Below are 19,493 nucleotides of genomic sequence, written 5' to 3'. Positions count from 1 at the left end.
GAGGCCCTTGGCCCTCAGCTCATTGTTGAATTCTCTACCCCCCACACCCTCCACTCGGGCAATTTCACACTGTGCCCCCCCCCACTGGAACAGTTCCCCCCAGTTTATTGCCAAATCCCCCCTCCCCCCCAAACCAAGTTCCTCTGCCCCTTACCTCGGTTTGCTAAGCATTTCTGTTGGTGCTGACACCCTCTCTACCCAGCCGATGGCTCTGCATGGGACAGATGAAGCCCCTTGTCCAGCCCACGCTTGCCAGGCAGTGACAGGCATGACCTTCAGCACCACCCCTTATTTGAAGATTTTTCCCTTTCAGCAAATATTGACCTTGTACATCCGGTTAAACATTTGTTCTGGGATGGAGCGAATTGGTGTTTTTCTGTGGGACTCTAGGTCGCTGCACCCCAAGGATAGCTGTGACCCTGATTTTACCAGCTTACGTTACTCCTGAAAGTTCAAGAGTAGAAGTAACAAGTGGAATCTTTTGTCTAATTGAGACTCTCCCCCTTTCCAGATCTCCTTTGTGCCTTTGGAGGAGTGCAGACCCCTTACACATGGCCTCAAATGGGAGAGCCAAGGTTTGGGACTTAATGGCTTTTGGGTTCCTCGCCCCACCACTATTCTTAGAATTTTCTGTGCGAGAAACTCCAGCTTTCTAGTCTATCTATCCCAGCCTCTCCTCCTGCTGCAGCAAACGCAGGACTGTAGCCCTTTGACACATGGCCAGGGCCCAAGTTGCTGGCTGCAGTGGGTCCAAGCAGGAAGCGGAGTGGGCTCAGCTTGGGCTGAGCTGACACCCTCTGGGCCATGCAACACATCATGAAGGCAGCAGCAGAGCCATGCCTAGAAGAGTTGGGTTTCCCCACAAGCATCGGTGTTGTGAGCCCTTGACACACACACACCAGAAAAGCCCCCACTCTAACGCGGCAGGATGTTCTTGTGGAAAGGGCACAATACTGGCTCTCTCACTGACTTGCTACAACCTTGGCCTGAGCTTCCCCTCTGAACAGTGGAGATAATGAGCCTCACCTGTCTCTGGGGGTGATGCGGCCTCATGTGTTAATATCACTGTTGGACTAGAGTGCTAGGGAGGGATGGAGAATTTGAATGGGACCATAGGGCCTGAGCCAGGGCTATGCTAGCTGAGTCTAGGCTTAGAGCTTTTGAGCGAGGGCAGGATGGCTGCTGCCCTTTCCCCACACGCATACACCCTGGAGTAGGCCCTGGCCCCCACAGTGACTATATGGAGAAGCCTTAAGAGGTTGGGGAGGGGAGAACAGGTGAAAACAAGACAGGCTTGAGAACTGTCACCACAAGCTGCTTTAAAGGAGGCTGATTTGGGACAGATCAGTGTTCTGTTGGGAAGCTGCTTTGAAAGCCTAGGGAGGGGGGAAAGGAGCTCTAGAACATACTGAAGTAGAAGTTGGATCCAAGGGTCAGCAGCACAACCTACTCCAAGCTGGCAAGGCACAGGGCTGCTCAACGGCACCCCTTCTTCTGTCAGGGGAGCCTAAATGAGGCGAGCTGGCTTGGTTCTCATCAAGTCACTACTCAGAGCAGAGAAACTATTGGCTGCAGAGTAGTCACTTTGCAACCCTCTCCCACAACCCCAACCCTAGTAATGCTGCACACCCATTTCCCTCAAACACACAGCCACACTGCCCCTCCACCATCCAGCTACACCCCATGCCTTTCCCTCAAACACAGAACAGGCAGCGCCAATTCCCACCCATAGACTAATAGATTCCAAGGCCAGAAGGGACTGTTGTGATCATCTAGCCTGTTCTCCTGTATAACACAGCCTAGATAACTGCCTCAAAATAATTCCTAGAGCAGAGCTGTTAGAAAAACATTCAATGTTGATTTAAAAATTTGCAGTGATGGAGAATACACCACCAATCTTGATAAATTATTCCAATGCTTAATTACTCTCATTGTTAACATTTTCCACCTTATTTATAGTCTGAATTTGTCTCACTTTAACTTCCAGCCATTGGCTCATGTTAGATCTTTCTCTACTAGATTGAAGAGCCCATTGTTAAATATTTGTTCCCTATGTAGGTATTTACAGACTATAGTCAAGTCAGCCCTTAACCTTCTCTTTGTGAAGCTGGATTGAGCACCTTGAGTCTATCACTATCAGACGTGTTTTTTAGTCCTTCTTGTGGCTCTTCTCTGACCCCTTTTCAGTTTATCAATATCCTTCTTGAATTGTGGGCTTCAGAACTGGACACAGGATTCCAGCAGTGGTCACATCAGTGCCAAATACACTCTACTCTTACTCAGGATTCCCGTTTAGGCATCTCAGGATCACATTAGCTCTTTTGGCCACAGCGTCACGTGGGGAGTTCATATTCAGCTGAATAGCCACCGCAACGCCCAAATCTTTTTCAGTCACTGCTTCCCAGGATAGAGTCCCCCCTCCTATAAGTATGGCCTACATTCTGTGTTCCCAGGTCTGTACATTGACATTAAGCCATAACAAAACACATATTGTTTGTAGCCAGTTTACCAAGTGATCTAGAGCACTCTGAATCAGTGACCTGTCCTCTTTATTATTTACCACTCCTCCAATTTTTGTGTCTTCTGCAAATTTGATCAGAAGTGATTTTGTGTTTTCAGGTCACAGATAAGGATGTTAAATAGTGTAGGGCCAAGAACCAATCTCTGTAGGACCCTCCTGGAAACACACCCACTCAATGGCAATTCTCCATTTACATTTTGAGACCCACCAGTTAGCCAGTTTTTAATCCATTTAAAACATGCCATGTTAATTTTATATTGTTTTTTAATCAAAATGTCATGCAGTACCAAGTCAAACACCCTACAGAAGTCTAAGTATATTACGTCAACATGATTACCTTTATCAACCAAACTTTGTCTCATCAAAACAAGATAAAGTTAGTTTGATAAGATCTATTTTTCCATAATCCCTGTATTGATCTGCATTAATTACATTACCTTCATTTAGTTCTTTATTAATCGAGTACCGTATCAGCTACTCCATTATCTTGCCTGTGATCGACGTCAGGCTGAATGGTCAACTCATTTACCCTTTTTAAAAATTGGCACATTAGCTATCTTCCAGTCTTCTGGAACTTCCCCAGTACTCGAAGATATTGAAAATCAACATTAATGGTCCAGCAAGCACCTTAGCCAGCTCTTTCAAATCACTTAGATGCAAGTTATCTGGACCTGTTGATTTTAAAATGCCTAACTGTAGTAGCTTCTGTTTAACATCCTCCAGAGATAATAGTGGAATGGAGAGAGTTTTATCATCACCCTATGATGAGTCTGCATCATGTATTTCCCCCAAATATAGAACAGAAATATTTACTGAAAACTTCTGCATTACTGATAATTCTGCCATTTCCATATAGAAATGAACCAAAACTATTGTAAGGATTCTTCCTCCCCCCCCACCCCGAATATATTTTAAAAACTCCTTGTCCATTGCTGGCCATAGATTTCTCCTTGCATCCCTTATCAATTTTCTAAAGTTCCTACCTTCTAATTTATATTACTTACTAACAGCTTCCCTCTTCCATTTGTTTATATATATATATATATATATATATATACACACACACACACACAGCGAGACTGGGGGGGGGGGTTGGTTTGTTTTGGTTTTGTTTTTTTGCTTTTTACAGCTGCCGTCATTTCCTCTCTAACCCAGGTCAGTTTTTCAATCAGGCACAGCCTCTTCCCTTGTTTGTGGCTTTTTGGGGCATCTAGTAAGCGGTTCTTAAATGATTCCCAACCACCATTCACTTTTTTCTGATTAAATTCTTCCTTGCAGGTTATTTGGCTCATACTTGTTTTCAGCTTTGTGAAACTGGCCCTCCTAAAGCAGCAAGAATATATATAACTGGTCTGGAGTTTGTCACATTTATAATGTGCAAGGAGAATAAAGTCATGATCACTCCTACCTAAGCTACCATTAACTTTTAGTTTTGTGATCAGTTCCTCTTTATCTGTTAAGACAAGGTCTAATATAGAATTCCCCCATGTTGACTGCAACAGGTTTAGAAAGTCCCAAAGATGTTTTAGTGCTGGCAGCATGAGAACACCAGCATGTGTCACTCAGACTGACGTCCCCCAGGATTGTGCAGGTTTTTTCCTACGTTACAGAAAGTTGTGTAAGGAGGCCATCATCCTTTTCCCATAAGTAAAACACACGCATACCGCCACACCGCACACCCCTGCACCACACACAGAAAGGCTCCTCTCCTGGTCTCTTTCAAAGGGTTTATTAGAATAAATATTTACATCTATTGCAAATGGTTAATAGGCAACAGGGGACAGAGTTCCCCTCCCACCCCTGAATGGAGGGATAGCAAGGGACTAAGTGCTCATCTCCTCCACCCTCCGTCTGCAAGCGCAGGGCAACGGGAAGCAGAGACCCCCCCAGCAGTGGGCAGCCCAGGGACTCCCAGCCTGGGCAGGACAACAGCCCTTCCCCACAGTCCCTACACTCCACACAGAGCCAGCAGGAGTTGCCCAGGCACTGCAGGCTCCTCCCCTCCATCAGGCCAAGCCTTGATCTCAGGCTAGGCCCCTCTGGTCAGGCTCCCAACCCCTCCGCACCATTCCGCAAACGCTCAGAGTAGCTCAAGGGACCGAGAGGGAGCCTGCAGCAGAACCGAGCCGTGGGGTATGGACAGGCAGCTACCCTCACTGATGGGCCCAAGGAATGCCCTCTTCCCCTCGGGCACAGCTCCAGCACGGCTGCCTGGAGAGGGCTGTTCTAGCCACGGTCTCTGGCAGGAGGTGGAGTCCTGGGGCAGAGGGCAGCACTTTGTGGGTTCAAGGCATGCTGGGTCCTGCCCCGCGGTGTCCTAAACCTGTAAGGTAGAGTGTGACATACGACAGCAAAGGGGGGCTCAAGCTACCCTCCCCGCCAAGCCTGAATCCACCCAGCACAGATGGGGCCCCTCCTTTGAAAGGAGCAGCCAACACAACCTTATTCCAGAGCACGCAAAAGAAATCCCCCCCAGCCATGGGGGATATGGATCTCCCTAGCTCCTGTCCCAGAAGAGGCAAAGACATACATTCTGCCCAAGGAGCATGCAGAGATTCGGGGCAGAGGGCCTGGCTGGGAGCCTGAAATCCCCCAGACAGGTCTAGTTCCTGCCTCTCCTGGCAGCTGGGGCTGCCCCACCCCTCTGTAGGCGCATTCCCACCCCCAAACAGATGGTGGGCAGCAGGTGGTGGTTATGCCTTGGGTAAATGGCTGGCTCTGCTACCCTCCACTGCCCTAGAATCAGTGAGAAGCCACAATGGGTGCTGGGAAAGGTTCCCAGATTGATGCCATGGCTGGGGTGGGGTTTTTAAATGGACTGCGGCAGACTATAAAGCAAACTGAGAAAAAAAACCCATTTGTGTCCCTTCAGCCCTCACCGTCCAGGACAACCAAATAGCCCAGTGCCCTACAGGCCCCATAGGGGAGCATGCCCAATACCAGGCAGTTCCCAGGCTCAGCTGGCTCCACCAATTCTGGGCTGGAGTGTGGAGGGCAGTCCACGGAGGGCAGTGGCTGTGTTCCTCTTACCAAGGGCTGCCTCTCACCCCTGTGCTGGAGGGAGACGGGAGAGCGCCCAGAGTCCACCTTTCTCTCGAGAGCAGCTCAGTCCCAGGGGGAGTCAGGCACACACGGTGTGGAAGGCTCCAGGCCTCTTGCAGGAGGGTGATGCTGCCCTGCAATGCCCAGATTTCTCCCAGCAGCAGTGGAGGTTCCTCCATTATGGCTTTTTTGAATGCAGGCAGAGGTTGGGAGTGATTTATTGAGAACTCCTTCACAAGTACATTCCGCCTGTATCTTGTATCCCAGAGAAATACCTCACGCCCTTTTCCCCATGAGCCAAGATATTGGCCTTAGGTGCTACTACCAGAGCTAGTGGAATGACTGCACAGGACACCAGGCAGATAGGCCGTGGCGGCCACTATGCCAGGAGACGTATCACACCATTATCAGAACCCAGGAGAAGATGACACTTTGTGGGCAACACAGCCAGGCTGGTCAGGGTACCCCGGAAGTTCTCTGAGCTCAACTTGGTCGTGCTGGCCAATGACTCCAGCATGGAGTAGACGCCAATCTTGTTGGCCACGGTGCCGGTCACCACTTCACTGCCGTAGAGGTCAAAGGCATGGATGGGGTCGGAAGCAGATTTATACTGATGCAAAGGCTTCTGTTCCAGTTCCTTCCAGACAGTCAGGGAGTGATCAGAAGATGAGCTGATTAGCACACTGCCCTCTGCAGCCTGCAGGAGAGAACGTGCCAGTGAATCAGTGTTTCTGCGCTAAGAGCACCCCAGCCTGAGAGCCCAACTCTCCCCTCCCCAGATCACAGGAAGCGGACCCTGCAAACAGGAGTAGCACTGAGCTCCTCTCACCAGGGCACCTACAGCATCTCCTGCTGGCAAGAACTTGTCAGCCCGAGACACCCTCCCATCTCAGACTCCTGAGTGCAGTCTGGCAATTGGCACTCTCCCAAGGGACTATCGACAGCGTGCATCTCTGCCTCACCTGACAGCCCTCTCCCTGCACATTGGGGGCTTGCCCCTTCCTCTGTCATCCTGTTACTATTACAGAGCGGGCAGCACTGCCAGACTCTCTCCTCCCCAAGCCTAGGTCCACAAAGCACAACCCCGCTCAGGGATGCCGAGCTGAGGGCCCAGCTGAGACTGTGCAACACACTGCACTGAGGAGAGCAAAGGGCTGGGGCCGCTGCACTCTGGCTAGCAGTGCTGCGAGAGGGTAAACAACCCACGCAGGTGAACTTTGTTTAACCTGAACTGGGTCAAGGACACAAAAACTCCAGCGCTGCTCCCTCAGGGCAGGTAAATATGGACAAGAGTTACTTATTAGAATGAGGTCCTGAGCGGGGAGGGGCTGCTAGCCTCAGGGAGAGAGCAGCACCCTCCCTTCCTCCCCAGCTTGTGTGTCTGGCCTGCCCCTCACAATGCCCATGCCTGCTCATCAGCAAGGAGACCGGGGATCTGCTGGCTCAGACAGAACATGAGCTGGAAGAATCTAATGCACCAAAAGTCACTGGCAGTCCCTACACAAAGCCCAGGCAAGGGGGCAACAGAGGTGGCCTTAAAATAAAAAAAAGTCAACCAAGAGTTTAAAAGACTTCTAAGGAGTGGGGGAAAGATGACAAATGGGCACATCTACTCACTGCCCTTTGAATGCTGCGGGAGCCACCGGCAGCAGGACACCCCACCTCAGCTCTGTTTTTCTGCTGCCGCAAGGCTCAGCAGGATCCGCACAGCAGGCCCCACACAGCCAACTTTCAGCCTTTAGCGCCGTCTGTGGTCCCCCACATGCAGGAGCAGCCCAAGCCCTATTCCAGCCTCTCACCTTTATCTGCAGGATATCTCCCTCATGGGCTGGCCACCCCCTCAAGATGAGCCCAGTCCTGGTGTCCAACAGCACAATGAATCCAGATGAGAAGCCAGCCATTACGCTGCGCCCATTGGGACTGACAGCCAAGCAGCGGATGAGCCCAGCGCTCACTCCACTGGCCAAGCGGAACTCGTGCTACAGGAGACAGAGGTACAGACAGGAGTAGCCCCAGTTACTGAGTGACAGGAGAGGAAGCAGGGAGGGCCTGGATGCCAGGCCTAGGTCACCAGCCTCACTTTGTGGGTACCCAATCATGCATGGACTGGGAGTAGCAATGACTGGCCTGGTAAGAACCTTGGAGGTAGGTGCAGCTGTGGAACAGATCAGGGAGAGGGTGGCCCACAATGTCTAGAGATGGCAAAGACCCCGGTACCTGTAATCCTGGCTTCCTGTGGTCAATGAAGCGCAGCACAGAGTCTGCGCTGGCCACAGAGATGCTGCTGTGGGGAGAGGGCATGGTGGTCACGGCGGTTATGGGAACTTTGCTGTCCAGTGCATCAAAGGTCCGGAGAAGTTTACCTTTGAAAAGAACAACAGGCTGAGTGCACCAGTGCAGCCTGCCTACCTCCCTGCAGCAGGGGAGGATCAGCAAAGCTGCCCCAATAGGCGTCACCGCTCAGGGCACCGTGGGCCATGGCTCCCGGAACCAAAGGCAATTCCAGTCCTTGTGTGCAACTCATCACACACTGCTGCAACGACACCCATGGTGTCAGGAGGGCGGGGAGGGAGAAGGAAGGGAACAGAGGACAGTCTCTACCAGGAAATCAGCTGGGACCAGCAACATAGGACACCTCTACTCCAGTCTCCTGCCTCTAGAGGCAGACTAGACTTGCTGCTTCAGAGCAAGGGACCCGCTCTGTCCTATAGGTAAGACTCTGCCAGGAGCAGGAGGAGAACGGAATCACTCTGTCTTACTCTGCAGAGAAGCCCCAGCTGTTCCTTCTGAAATCAAGAGGACAGGGCTGGGTTTCCTATAGGTGCAGATGTACAGATTTAGCCTGGTCCTTCTCAGTAAGCGTACAGCCTGCTGAGTACAGCTCAGCCTCTCACCATTGCCCCGGCTTCCCCTCTCTTCAAACACTGCATCAGCAGACGCCCCCTCACCTGTGAACTGGTCCCAGACATGGACAGTACCATCGCAGCTCACCACCTGCTGTGGGGCCTCCAGCTGGCTCACGTAGAAGACAGATTTCTTGTGCTGAGTGTACGTGAGCCGTGACTCCGTCTCACTGGTGCCGTCCCCACAGTTGTAGAGGGGCCAGAGACGGACAGTCTTATCTTTGCTGCCACTCAGGAAGAAGTCCTCACAGCTGAGTGGTGCCACACACTTGATGGCCCCTGTGTGCCCCAAGAAGCTCTGCAGTTTGATCTGGTGGAAGTGGAAGCAGGGATCGTGCTGGCTCACTCCGATCTCGTACTGCCAGTAGGCCAGCCAGTTCCCACAGAGCATGTGGGCACTGCGGGGCAGATCCTGCTTCAGGACATTCTCCTCGCTGGCAGAACTGGGGCAAAAGCCATCAGCTCTGGGGCTGAAGCAGAGCGGGCCAGAACCCTTGTGCTGTGTGTCCGCAGGGACTTGAATGCGGTTTCCCACCAGCACACTCCCAAAGGTGCCCGAGTGACTGTCTTCATGGTGACTGGAACTGGGCTCGTTGTCTCGGGCATCCTGGTCCAAGCAGGCTGTGCTCGGTGCTGGCTCCGGACTGACCAGAGGCAAGCTCTTTGGATTCACGCTCTCCAGGTACAAGTTGGCCAGTCTCCCGACCAGCAAGTGGTTAGGGACAATCGTCCGGATAACATCACCTGAAAGTACAGAGCACAGCTCTGGAAGAAGGAACCTCTCCCCGGCCTCCCCATCTCCCTCAGCAATAGCACAAGGCTCGCAGAGCATCCAGTATTCTGCTGGCCCAAGGCCCCTCCAGATACTGTCACCTACATGTCCTTCCTGGTCAGAGGGGCAGGGAGATCTTCCGTCCCCTGCAGGCAGGGCAAGGCCCATATGATGTCCTGAGGGTTTATTCCTGTCCGTCAATGCTGTATTATGGTTCAAGGCTCATGCACAGAGCAGTTGCTGCACTTGGACCCCAGGCCAGGCATATAAACACAGAGTGCAGGGCAAGGACTGTTAGCACGAGGCCCCAGCCGCGAAGAGAAGGTAGCTGAAGCATACCTAGCAGGCAAGAGAAGGGGACATAGGTGGTGTAGGCCATCTCTGGGCTGAAAACCTTCTGTAACTCTGCCAGCACGGCTGGGTCCAGGTGCAGCACTCTCCCATCTGAGAAGGGCACCTCCAGCTCAGACGTCTCACCAGGGCTCAATGACTTTGAAGACAGACCCTGGACAAGAGAAGACAGATGATTTCTAGTGAGACCGGCCCCTCATGCGTTCCCTGGGCACCACGAGCTGCAACGCCCATGTGCCCACAGCCCCACGGGGAAGAGGGAGACAGAGGCCACTGATGGTCACTAACCTGCTCCTGCAGTCCCTGCACTAGTGAGAAAGCCCCAAAGAAGGTTCCTACGGTGCCACTCAAGTGCTGCTGCACCATCTCCTGCCCAATCCGCAGGCAGATCAAGGCAATTAAACCGATGGTCTTAACACACAGGGCAGCGCGGGCCTGGGCACCACTAGGGAACCTGAAGAGGACACATCAGTCACCACCCCACCCCGCAGACCAACAGTGTGCACCCACGTAGGGTTCTTGCCCTACAGGAGCACAGAGGAGAGACAGCACTGTCAGAGAGCTCCAGAGACATGAACTCCGTGTCACGCCGAGTTCTGGCACGAGGAGAGCCCACCGGGGGGGTGGGGCAGAATGGCAGCGTGACCCCCACAGTCCCGAACCCACCCCCGCCCAGGGGAGCTTTATCCCAGCCCGCTAGATTGCTCATGATGTTTTATGCACACCAGGCAGAGGAAATGCCAGGGTTTGGTGGGTGCTGATTGGTCCCTGGGCGTGATGGCTCTCTACACGCACCCAATGGCAGGCGAGGTCAGGAAGCCCAGTACTGGGAGCAGGACCTCCTGGCTGATCTTGGGGAGAATATCCATCAGGGTGGTATCTGAAAGGCACACGATTATCTTCTGGGTCAGAGTCACAGCTGCCAGCAGCCCAGCCTCCTTCCTGCTGTTTAGTCGGCCAGAGCCAACCCCACTGCTAGGGGCAACCTGGAGGGCAGAAAGAAGAATCAAGCAGTCATAAGCTCTCTCCATTACCACCTCCCATTCCATGGTTACCTGCCTCCCTGCACAGGTCAGACAAGCCACATTCTGGAGCAGTTCCCAAGGAATTCATGCTTGCACCTCTCATGGCCTCCAGAGGAGCTTCCAACCATTGCTCAAGCACCGAGCCCCACCAGGGACCAACAGACTGCAGGGGAGAGGCTGAGCCCAAAGCCCTCACCTGCTGGAAAGACCCAGAAGCCAGGAGGAGGGAGAGTGATGAGAACAAAGCACTTCAATTCCATGGCACAGACAGTGTTTGCCTGCAGGACACACTAAGGCCTGGAGTCTGAGTGGGGGAAGAGAAACGGAGCACACAGGCCTCACCACCACCAGGCCATGCCAGGACGCTAGCAGAGCATCCTGGGAACCGGACTCCTGGGCCAGTGACATTCAAATGATACATTCTGAGGGGCCAGCCCAGCACGCTTCAGAGCTGGAAGAGCTGCGTAGGCCCAGAACCTCAAAGGTCAGGCTTGGAACGTACGTGACCATTTTCCCTGCCTTAAGAGCACTGGCTACAGCAGAGCTCTGGCCACAGTTAGCATTATTAAAGAGCTTTTCAGTGTAACACCAAAGGCATCCTTTCTAGATTATCCGCCCTACAAACCCATGCTCTTACCCAAGACGCAGGGCAGAGAGCTGTTTGCACTGAAAATGGGAACAATTCTCGGTGGCAGCTTCCGATCACAAGCTACGTTTCTTCCCATCTTTTAACCCAATACAGCACAGTCTTGCACAAACCCTTCTGCCAAGCCCCTGCAGGAGCAGTTGGTGGGCGTGCCCCCTAGTTTCACCTCTCCGACATCAGGTTGCCAAACACTGTTCCGCAACAATAAGGCAGCACATGGTGTGCCCCCCCCCACACACGCGCACTCTCTCTCTCTCTCTCTATTTGGAGTAAAACAAGAGGCCAAAGCAAATCAGCTGCTAACATAACTCTAGCTGCTGACTTCAGACATTGAGAATCCCCTCCAGGGCAAATGGATCACAGAGAGCTGGTAGGGAAAGAGGCTTAACTCAGTGACTCCCAGGCTCCTGTGCTGACCACCTGCATGATAAAGCTGCTTGAAAGTTTCCACAAAGTTTTTATTGAAAAATGGCATTTTTTCAAAAACAAAATTTTTCCACAGAAATCTGACCAGCATTGCCAAAGGGTTCCATGAACTGTTGTGCCATTCCCCACCCACAATTTGTAATCAAAAAATGCTAAGGAAATGGTTACTGAAATTCGTCATGTAGCAAGAGTCTATAAGTAGAAAAGTAACAACTATTTAAGAGAATAAAAATGGATCTGTTTTGTACACCTCAAAACAAAATCAAGGTTGATTTTTTTTTTAAACAGGGTTCCATTTTTTGATCACCTCTACTGCACACTTTGCCAAATAATCAACAGGAGCAACTAAGAATTTCAAACCAAGAAGCCCGTAAATCTTGCTAATGTTTCAGTATGGAATTGAGAGGCAGATGCCTTCAATCCCTCCTGGGCCTGTCCCATATCTATATAGTGCAGAACTCTTACACCAAGAGCTCCTGGAGACCGAGGGTTTCCAAACAGGAAATCCCTCCACTGCACCCATGGGCAGAAAGTGGGAACTCACTCCTGGAATTGGCAGTTCCTGCTCTGGCTGCATCAGCAAAGTGCTCTCCCTGCCAACTCCCAGCCAAGCAGCAGCCCAGCAGGACATTGCTCGGCTTACAATGCCCAGGATTAACCACAGCTAATGCGTGTGCTCTGGAGACTAGCAGCTCCCTCAGCAGCCTGTGCTGTATGTCATCCCTCCTGCGTACCTGCAGCTCAACATTTGATGCATCTCTCGCTCCATCACATGCGTGAACAGCTACAAGTCAAGGAGAAAGAAGGGACACTAACCAGGTAGCTGATGTAGGGCAGGTACTGATAAGTCAGAACAGGCTCTCCATACAGGTATGCCATATACATGAGACAGGCCAGGACTGGCTTGGACACCTGGTCCCCCAGCACTGGTCGCTTCTGGTAGATGTTTCCCGCATTCAGAGGACTGTTTTCCTCATTGCTTGGTACAAACTGCTGTCTGGTAGGACCTGCCAGAGAGACAGCTCAGTGAGCTGAGACACACGCTGTGCTGAATCGCAAAGGGCACATTCATCCCAAGACTCACATGCGGGTCCTGTCCACCCCCCAGCCAGTCATGCACGCCATGCAGTTAGGTCTGCACCCCTTCTCGGGGAGGGCAGCATTCACAGCAGATTGCTTTAGGACACAGTCAGAGGAGCAGCCCTTCAAAGGGCCTCTAAAGCAGGTGGAACGACATTACCGATATAGCAGGATGTGAGGAGACGGAGCAGGTTCCTTGCAATGTAACGGGATGTCACAGTAGGGCCCAGTTTGGCCGAGAGCCACCTCACCATCTTACAGGCTGTGTCTGCAAAACAAGAGCACAGAGTAGGAGAAGGAGCAATACTCTACCACTCTGTAAGCTTCCCAGACCCTGCCCATGGGATACTGAGAGCCTCAGTCCTCACCAGAGCTCCCCACATAGCTGACTCCTGACCCACAGCATCGCCTGGGCTTCTGTCAAGCACCCTGCCAGCTGCATCAGCCAAGCGGCAACATCAGGACTCCATCTTCCACCCTATTAAAGTGTCCATTTGATAGATTCAGATTTGCTCTGATCCCCTTCCTGGAGAATTCAGGAGCATGTCCAGAGCTGGTTTCAGCTCCTCCTGCATGGGGCTGGCTTCCCATCTCCCTCTCCCATTGCTGCACCAGTCACTCACCACCTCGGACAGACGGACATCTAAGTGCAGCTCTTACCCAGGAGAATCGTCTGCTCTTTATCTTCAGAGTGGTCATGCAGCTCCTGCTCGTCCCCCTCCTCTGGCTCACTGTGGTCATCAGCCAGGGCAGCATCCGTGGAAGGACCAGTGCCCACTGACAGGGTAAGCTCTGTAGTAACTGTGGCCTCCTCCTCCTCCTCCACCTCCTCTTCTTCCTCCTCAGAGTCTTCACTCTGCTTCAGGTCCTGACTGCTGTCCACAGACTTCAGGCTACTCTTGTCCTTCTGGGAATCCCCATCTGCAGGTCTGTCCTCTCCCGACGACACTTCACTGGCGCTGCTTTTGTCACTCAGCCGCCCGAGGCTGAGCAGCTCCTGCTCCTGAGGCTGCAGGGACTCGTTGACATAGAGGCCACTCTGGAAGTCCTCGTTCTCTGGCAGATAGACCTGGTCGTGGAAGCTGACTCCAGATGTGTAATCCAAAAGGTCAAGTGCCGGGGAACCATGATCCACATCCATTTTGATCTCTTCCCCAAATGCACAGGAAACTGGGCTGCCTCCTCCACTCTCCTCATCTTCTGCCATTCCCAGAAGGGACTTACTTTCTTCCCGGGAGCTCTCAACGCCAACAAGGATCTGCAGGATGTGAGCCAGCAGATTAGAGAGGAAGGACTGCAGCCCCAGACGCACCATTAACTGGGCCACAAAGCAGTCTGTGTACAAGTAAAACCGGCCATGGAGGCAGCAGGGATTCTCATATGCACCAATCAGGGGCTTGAGCAGGTACTTGTTTGCATTCTTGGGGCCCAAAGCTTTTGCTATGGGTTCAAACAGGTACCAGGCTGTATAGACTGCAGTGTTCTCCTCCGACATCAGAGATAAAATGAAGGGCAGCAGGATCTCCAAGCCTTCAGGAGTGATTTCACAGAGGATCCCCTCCAGCTGCTGCCACAGCTGGAAAACAAGCTCACGGCCCTGACTCTCATCCTCCACTTTCTTTGACTGGTAGGTGAAAATGAATTTGTGCAGAGATGGGAAATATGGAGGGAAGGGAACAACTGAGCTGAAAGGACTAAGGAACTGCAAGGGGCTGGGTGGCGGAAGACCCTGGGAAACAGGTTTGTACTCAAAAAGCTGGACTCTGTTCTTGGCCACTTTGTTCTTTAAAAGTCTCCCCTGAGGCATGTTCAGCTGCAGCAAAGTATCCAGCATGTGCTGGAGCGGGGCTGGGATCTCCTTCGGGTGATACTGGCAAAGATTCCGAATGGTCAGGAACCGCTCCAGCAGGGAGGCATCTGGCTTCAGGGTGCGAACCCTCGGCGCAAACACAATCTCAGCTATCAGAACTCCCAGTGCCTGCATGTCTCTCTGGAAAAGACCTGAGAGGCGCAGCGGCGGCTCCACCCGTGGCTGCTCCATCAGCTCCATCTCACTGTTTAAGCCTTTAACCAAGAAGTTATCCAGTTTTTCCAGCTCTTCCAGGGCCTGGACGGGATTAAAACCCTCAGGAAGTGTAATCTTCATCTTGTCCCTTTCAGCTTGATCCACAACACCAGGCTTACTCCTTCGATTAGGCCGGACATTTGAGGTTTTGCCCTCTGTAGGATAGGCAGGGAGGTTGGAGGGCTGAGCTGAAGGCATGCAGGGACAGGGCTGGTCGGCGGCTCTGCCAGCTGCAGGAATGGAATCCAGAGCTTCAGTGCCTTGCTCCAAGTCATCCTCACCACTGATGGATTTGTCACCAGACCAGCTCGTTTCACAAGGAGTGGCTTCCAAGACCAGCCCATTGACCCCATCACCCATCTGACCCTGGACATCCTCTAGGACTATTGTCTCTCTGGCATGCTGGATGAGAGGTCGCGCAATGACTGGCGCTTCAGCGGGTACGTATGCAAGTCCCACCATGCGTCTGGGATGTGGCTGGTCAAAGAGCTGCACCACTCCATAGCTGGTCAGATGGGTATGGTTGTCCACCAGATGGAGGCAGACATTTTTCTCCTTGACAGCATCCTTCCCCAGCAGCTTGTAGCCAAAAGTGAGGTCAATCCAGTGGTGGAGATCCTGAGAGACTTCCCTGCTCTCCAGCAGCATGCGATGGACTTCAATGAACTCCTCACAGGAGCTGCACCAGGATGGCACATCCAGGTCAGGCATGTCAGAATGAATGGATTTAAAGATGGTGGGGTCTGTGTAGAACTCAGGGATACACTCATCTGGAGTCCAGCTCTGCATGCGCTCCATGCTAGCTGGATATTCATTTGGCTCCCACTGCGATCTCACATGACAACAGAGCACAGCCTTGGGTGTCCTCCGGGCAGTGTAGACGTAGTAGGTGATGTCCGAGAGCACGTCGGAGATATGGTGGGGCACATGGAGCTGTTCTCCACTTGATCCTCCGGCTGCAAATGCCTGCTTGGTCATCTCGTAGGTGAAGTCCAACTGCTTGTCTCCTTTATTGAGGCGGAACTTGGATTTTCTTAGGTCTCTAAACTTGCCATTTTTGGTGGTGAAATCCACCACCCAGGGGAGAACCGGGTGGTAGTTGGGGTCTCCCATTCTCCGTCCAGACAGGCGGTTCAGTTGCATAAGGTAGTGGAAGTTACTGACTCGCCCATGCACCCAATCCAGCACAAGGCCCCTGAGCTCCTCCTGGCAAGCTGTGCACCTAGCCTCCGTCCCAGTCCATTCCACAGCCCTGCTTTTCTCAGCCCTTTGTTCTTCTTCAGCTCTCAGATCCCTCTCTTCCTCCTTTGGTTTCTCATACTCACGGAGGTTAATTCTGAGCCTGCTGCACAGCTTCTCATCAACTGCCACATCGCGAAGGGAGAAGGGGCCACATGCCAACCCTGCTTGGTGACAGGCCCTCATAGCCTGCAGGACATGGAAGAGGATGAAAAGGACCTTGGCATGGCTGTTGGTGAGCTTCGCAGGGCTGAAGGTCACAATGTCATGCAAGCAATACTGCACATATGGGTAGATGATGTACAGCATGTTAGCTGACTCCAGAAGAGCTTCTGCTCGGAGGATGTTTGGGCAGGAGGACGTCCCCTTTGTGGCTATAGAACCTTCTTTGGCAGGAGAGGCATATTGGACACTCCTACCCACCTGGAGAAAAGGGCAGCCGTAGATCTTCTGAAGAGCCACTCTGAGCATGTCCAGGGCCTGCATCGTGGGCGGCATGTGAGCATGACAGGACGGCTGCACATACAGGCGGTGAGCTCTGTGCCACAAGTTTCTATAATTCTGGGAGGCAACGTTCTGCATGAACCCATGGAGTGTTTCCACGCCCCCGTTCCGATTGTCCTGCGCACTGTGGTGTAGAGTCAGCGGATAAGCCAGCCTCTCTTTCCTCAGACCATGGATTTCCACTCTCGTCCAGCCAACAGGCAGCTTCTGCACAGAGTGCTGAAGGAAAGTCCTCACCTCCACCTCGCTCAGCCCCTCGGGCCGGGGGCACAGGCTGGGCAGCACCCTGCGCTCCTTCAGGCTCACTAGCCACTTCACTGGGACAAAGGCAATGAGATGGGTCCCCTCAGCAGCAGCAGCGAGCTGCCTGTGGTCAATATTCAGGTCTTTTTCCGCTCTCCTGAGGAGACACTCCATGGTGGTCTGGCACCGGTGCGTTCCACAGCTCAGCGGTCTGTGTGGGAAACAGACACACTTTAAATGAGACAGTCAGCTTGGGGGCTGCGATTCCACCCATGCGCATGGGGCTCGAGGACTCTCCTCAGCCATAGGGTATCTGCGCTCCTCCCAGCCCAGGCAGACAGACCCACGCTAAGGGCTGGGGCTAGGACTGCTGGAAACAGAGAGTCCAGAGGCCCCGCGTTCTGGTGGCTAGTCCAGCCTCCGCCTTTAGCCACTAGTTCAAGCCTTGCTAGTGTGGGTCTGTCTTCCCCGGGCTGGGAAGCTCAGTCCCCCCCGCAGTGTGGACAGACCTAGGGCTCAAGACTCGCTCCTGAACGGGGGTCGCCTGAGGCCAGTGCCTTACTGCTCTGCCATGCGCCACAGGGCTGGCCAGGCCGCGCTCAGGAGAGCGGTGGCAGCAGCATTAAATCTGGGCAAGAGCAGCACATGGCCGCCCCCCCCCCCCCGAGCCGGGGCGCCGCCGGCCGGCCGCCCCCCCCCAGAGCCGGGCAGCGCCGCCGGCCGGCCGCCGCCGCCCCCAGACCCGGGGCGCCGCCGGGCGGGGAGCTTTCAATGGAGCTCGCCCGACCCCTGGAGCCTGGCCAGCCCCGCGCCCCCCGCTGCGGGCGGAGCCGGGCCGGGCCCCGGGAAGGGGGACACGCTCCTCCCACGGGGCACTGCGCCGGGGCGAGGGGGAGCCGAGCCGGGCCGGGCCCCGCAGCGGCCCCGTCTCCGCCCCCGCCCGGGCCGGCCCGTACCTGCGGCCGCGGCGCGGCGCGGGGCTCCCCGGGCGGGCGCCGGCCCGAGCCCTTACCCCCGGCGGGCGGGGGCGGCCCGGGCCCCGGCCATGTTGGATCAGCTGATGCCGGTCACGTGCGGCGCTTCCCCGGGAAACAAACTCCACGTGGGGAGGCGCCGGGCGGGGCCCTGGCGGGGTCTGAGCCGGGCCTGGCGGAGCCCCGGGCCCGGGCCCCGGCGCGCGGCTCCCTCCGGCCCGGGCCCCGGCGCGCGGCTCCCTCCGGCCCGGGCGGTGCCTGGGTCCCGCGGCTGCTGGCGGGGGCAGGTTCTCGCGGCTGGTCCTGACCCCCGGCCCCTGCTCCCGCCTGAGCGGAGCCCCATTTCTAGCATGGGAGGGACGGAGATCGCGGACGGTGTGACGCTGGTACCAGGCTTTTCCCTTCAGCCGTGAGCTCCCCCAGGGGCTCTCCGCCCCTGCGCCCACCTCCCTTCAGCTGGCCCACGGGGTGCCCAGGGGCGCAGCCCCCAGGAGCGGATGTTCCAGTAGTTCCCACCTGTGACCCCACCCAGCCGGGTGCTCTGCAACATCCTGTTCTCCCCAGTTATGCTGGACAAGGACAGCCCTTCCCCAAAAGAGGGCTAGCCAGCTTAAAACTAGGTGACTGGCCTACCTAGGGCCCACTGCCCCTGCACGGGCAACCAAATGGCAGATGAAATTTAATGTTGATAAATGCAAAGTAATGCACATTGGAAAACATAATCCCAACTATACATATACAGTGATGGGGTCTAAATTAGCGGTTACCACTCAAGAAAGATCTTGGCGTCATCGTGGATAGTTCTCTGAAAACATCCACGCAATGTGCAGCCGCTGTCCAAACGAACAGAATGTTGGGAATCATCAAGGAAGATTCAGAAAATATCATACTGCCTCCATATAAATCCATGGTACGCCCACACCTTGAGTACTGTGTGCGGATGTGGTCGCCCCATCTCAAAAAAGACATATTGGAATTGAAAAAGGTTCAGAAAAGGGCAACAAAAATTATTAGGGGTATAGAACGGCTGCCATATGAGGAGAGATTAAGAAGACTGGGACTTTTCAGCTTGGAAAAGAGGCGACTAAGGGGGGATATGATGGAGGTCTATAAAATCTTGAGTGGTATAGAGAAAGTAAATAAGAAAGTGTTATTTACTCCATCTCATAACACAAGAACAAGGGGCCACCAAATGAAATTAATAGGTAGCAGGTTTAAAACAAACACAAGAAAGTATTTTTTCAAGCAACGCACTGTCAACCTCTGGAACTCCTTGCCAATACTATAACAAGGTTCAAAAGGGAGCTAGATAGATTCATGGAAGATAGGTCCATCAATGGCTATTAGCTAGGATGGGCAGGAGTGGTGTCCCTAGCCTCTGTCCACCAGAAGCTGAGATTGGGTGACAGGGCATGAATCACTTTATGATAACCTGTCTGTTCATTCCCGTTGGGGCACCTATCATTGGCCACTGTCAGAGAACAGGATACTGGGCTTGATGGACCTTTGGTATGAGCAAGTATGGATGTTCTTATGGCATCCTCCAGCTTCTGAGGCCATCACCATAGGGCTGCTGGATAGGTCCCCATGGTAATTCCCTGCATGTCTGGCCTTCGTCACCTTGGACAGAATCTTTTTATTCCCCAGCCTGGCCTGGGAAAGAGAGAGAAGCCGCAGCAAGGACAGATATTGGGATGATGCT

The 19,493-nt window shown here is 53.6% G+C and overlaps 2 protein-coding genes across 6 annotated transcripts in view; one reads left to right on the top strand and one right to left on the bottom strand.

Moving 5' to 3' along the window:
• SMYD4 (SET and MYND domain containing 4) overlaps positions 1–3,928 on the top strand; it is a 37,181-nt gene extending 33,253 nt beyond the window's left edge. For 3 of the 4 annotated variants that reach the window (XM_077836967.1, XM_077836969.1, XM_077836970.1), the window contains one exon: positions 3,800–3,928. The gene's annotated coding sequence lies outside the window, so the exon portion shown is untranslated. Of the gene's footprint in view, positions 1–511 lie in introns of all 4 variants that reach the window. The other variant, XM_077836968.1, reaches the window with a different exon arrangement.
• Positions 3,929–4,234: 306 nt separating this feature from the next.
• Positions 4,235–17,844, bottom strand: WDR81 (WD repeat domain 81). Of its 2 annotated transcripts, XM_077836965.1 has the most exons (11): positions 17,774–17,844; positions 13,427–17,028; positions 12,927–13,034; positions 12,503–12,693; positions 10,385–10,575; positions 9,878–10,043; positions 9,578–9,743; positions 8,512–9,210; positions 7,781–7,926; positions 7,363–7,542; positions 4,235–6,260 (listed from the first exon to the last, which is right to left on the bottom strand). In XM_077836965.1, exons 2-11 carry the CDS (start codon positions 16,989–16,991, stop codon positions 5,943–5,945), a joined length of 5,730 nt encoding a protein of 1,909 aa, XP_077693091.1. In that variant the 5' UTR covers positions 16,992–17,028; positions 17,774–17,844; the 3' UTR covers positions 4,235–5,942. The 2 variants fall into 2 exon arrangements, with proteins under 2 accessions (XP_077693091.1, XP_077693092.1); XM_077836966.1 differs by lacking the exons at positions 13,427–17,028; positions 17,774–17,844 and adding an exon at positions 13,135–13,388.
• Between the last annotated feature and the right edge of the window lie 1,649 nt (positions 17,845–19,493).

This window comes from Eretmochelys imbricata, chromosome 17 (assembly GCF_965152235.1).
Source record: "Eretmochelys imbricata isolate rEreImb1 chromosome 17, rEreImb1.hap1, whole genome shotgun sequence".
Classification (NCBI taxonomy): domain Eukaryota; kingdom Metazoa; phylum Chordata; order Testudines; family Cheloniidae; genus Eretmochelys; species Eretmochelys imbricata.
Note: the sequence above shows the minus strand (reverse complement) of the source record. Positions and strands in the feature narration are given on the sequence as shown.